Raw genomic sequence first — 2,500 nt, forward strand, 5'->3', positions numbered from 1 at the left:
TCCTTTTAAAACGAAACTACTATTGTATAAGCTACTACTGTATAGTCTATTAGCATATTGCTCTTAGAATTATAAGGTTCTATCTCCGTTTAGGGTAGTTCAGAGATATTGAGCGTCAAAGTTTTTCCATGCCATTATGTTTTGTGAGATGGAACCTTTGTATTTTATTAATTACTAACTCAAATATGTCAACATTTTAAAAATAACACCACACAGGCATTAATAAACACCTAATGGATCAGATTATGTAAAAAACAAAAAATGGAGATAGAACCTTATATTTCTAACGTCACATTGTAGTGTCTCTTTAATAAGACAAAAACATGCTTGTTTTCAATCGTGCAAGTTGGAGCTGCCCATGAAAGGGAGTCAACCAACCCCCACTCTGTCTGAACCGCACCCCCCCCCCCCTCCCCCCAGAGGACAGACCTCACATCCCTCCCCCCAGAGGACAGACCTCCCCCCTCCCTGGTCTGAACCCCTCCCCCCAGACCTCCCCCCTCCCTGGTCTGAACCCCTCCCCCCAGACCTCCCCCCCCCTGCCTGCTCTGCCTCTCTGCTCTTGTCGCCCATGGCTCGGTTACCGTGACAACCCAGGAAGAGCAAGTCACCCCCCGTGAAGAATGCGTGCAGTGCTTTGTGGGATAGACGGCAGCCATTTAACAGGTTACGGCACCAGGGCCTCTAGTGTGTGTCTGACCTCAGGGCCAGGGGGAGGTAGAACACCAGGGGAGGCTGGGGGAGGTAGAACACCAGGGGAGGCTGGGGGAGGTAGAACACCAGGGGAGGCTGGGGGAGGTAGAACACCAGGGCCTCTAGTGTGTGTCTGACCTCAGGGCCAGAGGGTCGTAATGAGGACACAGGAGTTTTTCTCCTCAGGTCAAGTGCTTATAGGAACAGCTCCAGGTCCAAGTGTGGTGCATATTATGACCTCCATCAACGGTCATCATACGGTCATCATATTATGACCTCCATCAACCTGACCGTCCCCCCAGCCCGTCTGTCCACCATGGGGTTTAGAGCCTTCAGCCGCTCCGCCCCTCGCCTCTGGAACTCCCTCCCCCCCGACATCAGGAACATTGATTCAATCTCCTCATTCAAAACCCACCTCAAAACCCACCTGTTTACGCAGGCGTATCCCTGTTGATTTACTGTTCCCGTGCTGCTCTGCTGCTAGCTATGTTTTATACTGTATATTTCTATGTATTTTGTATTTTGTATTTTGTAACTGTTTTAAAATCTGTTGTTGTACGGCGACCTTGAGTGCCATGAAAGGCGCCTTATAAAATAAATGTATTATTATTATTATTATTATTATTATTATTATTATTATTATATTAACACTAGAACAGCCACGAGGGGTCATTATGACCCATGTGAGTAAAAAAACATGTTATGTCTTTGCACTCGATCAAATTTCAGGCCCCTCCTTTCATGACTTTTCCTAGATATGTGCGTTCTACCACCCAGTATCCTTACATTTTCTAAATCACATCAGGATAAGCTAATATGAAGATATTTAGTAGTTTTTCTGTGTAGGAAGCAGACTACTTTATAAGCGGCCAACTAGTGGTCGTTGTGTGTAAGTAGCAGCTTTCCATTGTAAAGACTATGGTCATTTGATTTGACCCCTGACTCTTTTAGTAGGTAAAAAGGCACGGCTGTTCTAGGGATTCTTAACCCATACACCCCCCCTCTCTCAACCCCCCCCCCACATACACACAGATCACGGCTCTGGAGCGGCAGGCGTTTGACTTCCTGGGGTACCAGTGGCTGCCCATCATGGTGAACTTCCTGCACATCATCGTCGTCCTCCTTGGCCTGTTCGGCACGGTCCAGTACAGGCAGCGCTACGTGGTTCTTGTGAGTCACTTCCTGTCTACCAGGTAGTTCACTTCCTGTTTACCAGGTCGTTCACTTCTTGTTTACTTATTAGTAGTCTAACTGTGTTCTTCTTCTCTCTCCTGGTGGGTCAGTACCTGGTCTGGACGGTTCTCTGGGTCGCCTGGAACGTGTTGGTGTGCTGCCTCTACCTGGACCTGGGAGGGCTCTCCAAGGTAACAATTTACATGTTTGGCATTTAGCAGACGTCTTATTCCAAAGCGACTTACAATCGGTACATTTGACTAAGCAAGTGAATCATCAATTCACCAGTCGTATAGCAGGAAGAGTAATCTAGCTCAGGCCAGGGGCCTTTGGCAGTCGTCGTGATAGAAGAAGAAAGACATTATTATTTTATTTTTATTTTTAGACACAGGAGAAACAGTACAAGGGGGAGGAAGTAGAAATGTTAGGAGACACAGTAAAGGGGGAAGCAGGTGTCTCAGGAGGGACAGTACAGGGGGTAGTAGATGTCTCAGGAGACACAGTGCTGGGGGTAGTAGATGTCTCAGGAGACACAGTGCTGGGGGGTAGTAGATGTCTCAGGAGGAGCAATTAAGGTGTAACCTGAAGAGATGGAGGTTTTCAGTCTCCGGCGGAAGATGGGTAGTGACTCTGC

At 47.4% G+C, this 2,500-nt stretch overlaps 1 protein-coding gene across 1 annotated transcript in view; it reads left to right on the plus strand.

Moving 5' to 3' along the window:
• The window catches only part of nkain5 (sodium/potassium transporting ATPase interacting 5), a gene marked incomplete at both ends in the record, with an annotated part of 4,016 nt that overhangs the window by 404 nt on the left and 1,112 nt on the right, over window positions 1–2,500 (plus strand). Inside the window, 2 exons of the mRNA XM_080527506.1 lie at window positions 1,726–1,863; window positions 1,977–2,057. Of these exons, the coding sequence (XP_080383632.1) occupies window positions 1,726–1,863; window positions 1,977–2,057 (219 nt within the window). The remainder of the gene's footprint in view (window positions 1–1,725; window positions 1,864–1,976; window positions 2,058–2,500) is intronic.

This window comes from Nansenia antarctica (assembly GCF_963989245.1).
Source record: "Nansenia antarctica genome assembly, chromosome: 3".
In the NCBI taxonomy this organism is placed as follows: domain Eukaryota; kingdom Metazoa; phylum Chordata; class Actinopteri; order Argentiniformes; family Microstomatidae; genus Nansenia; species Nansenia antarctica.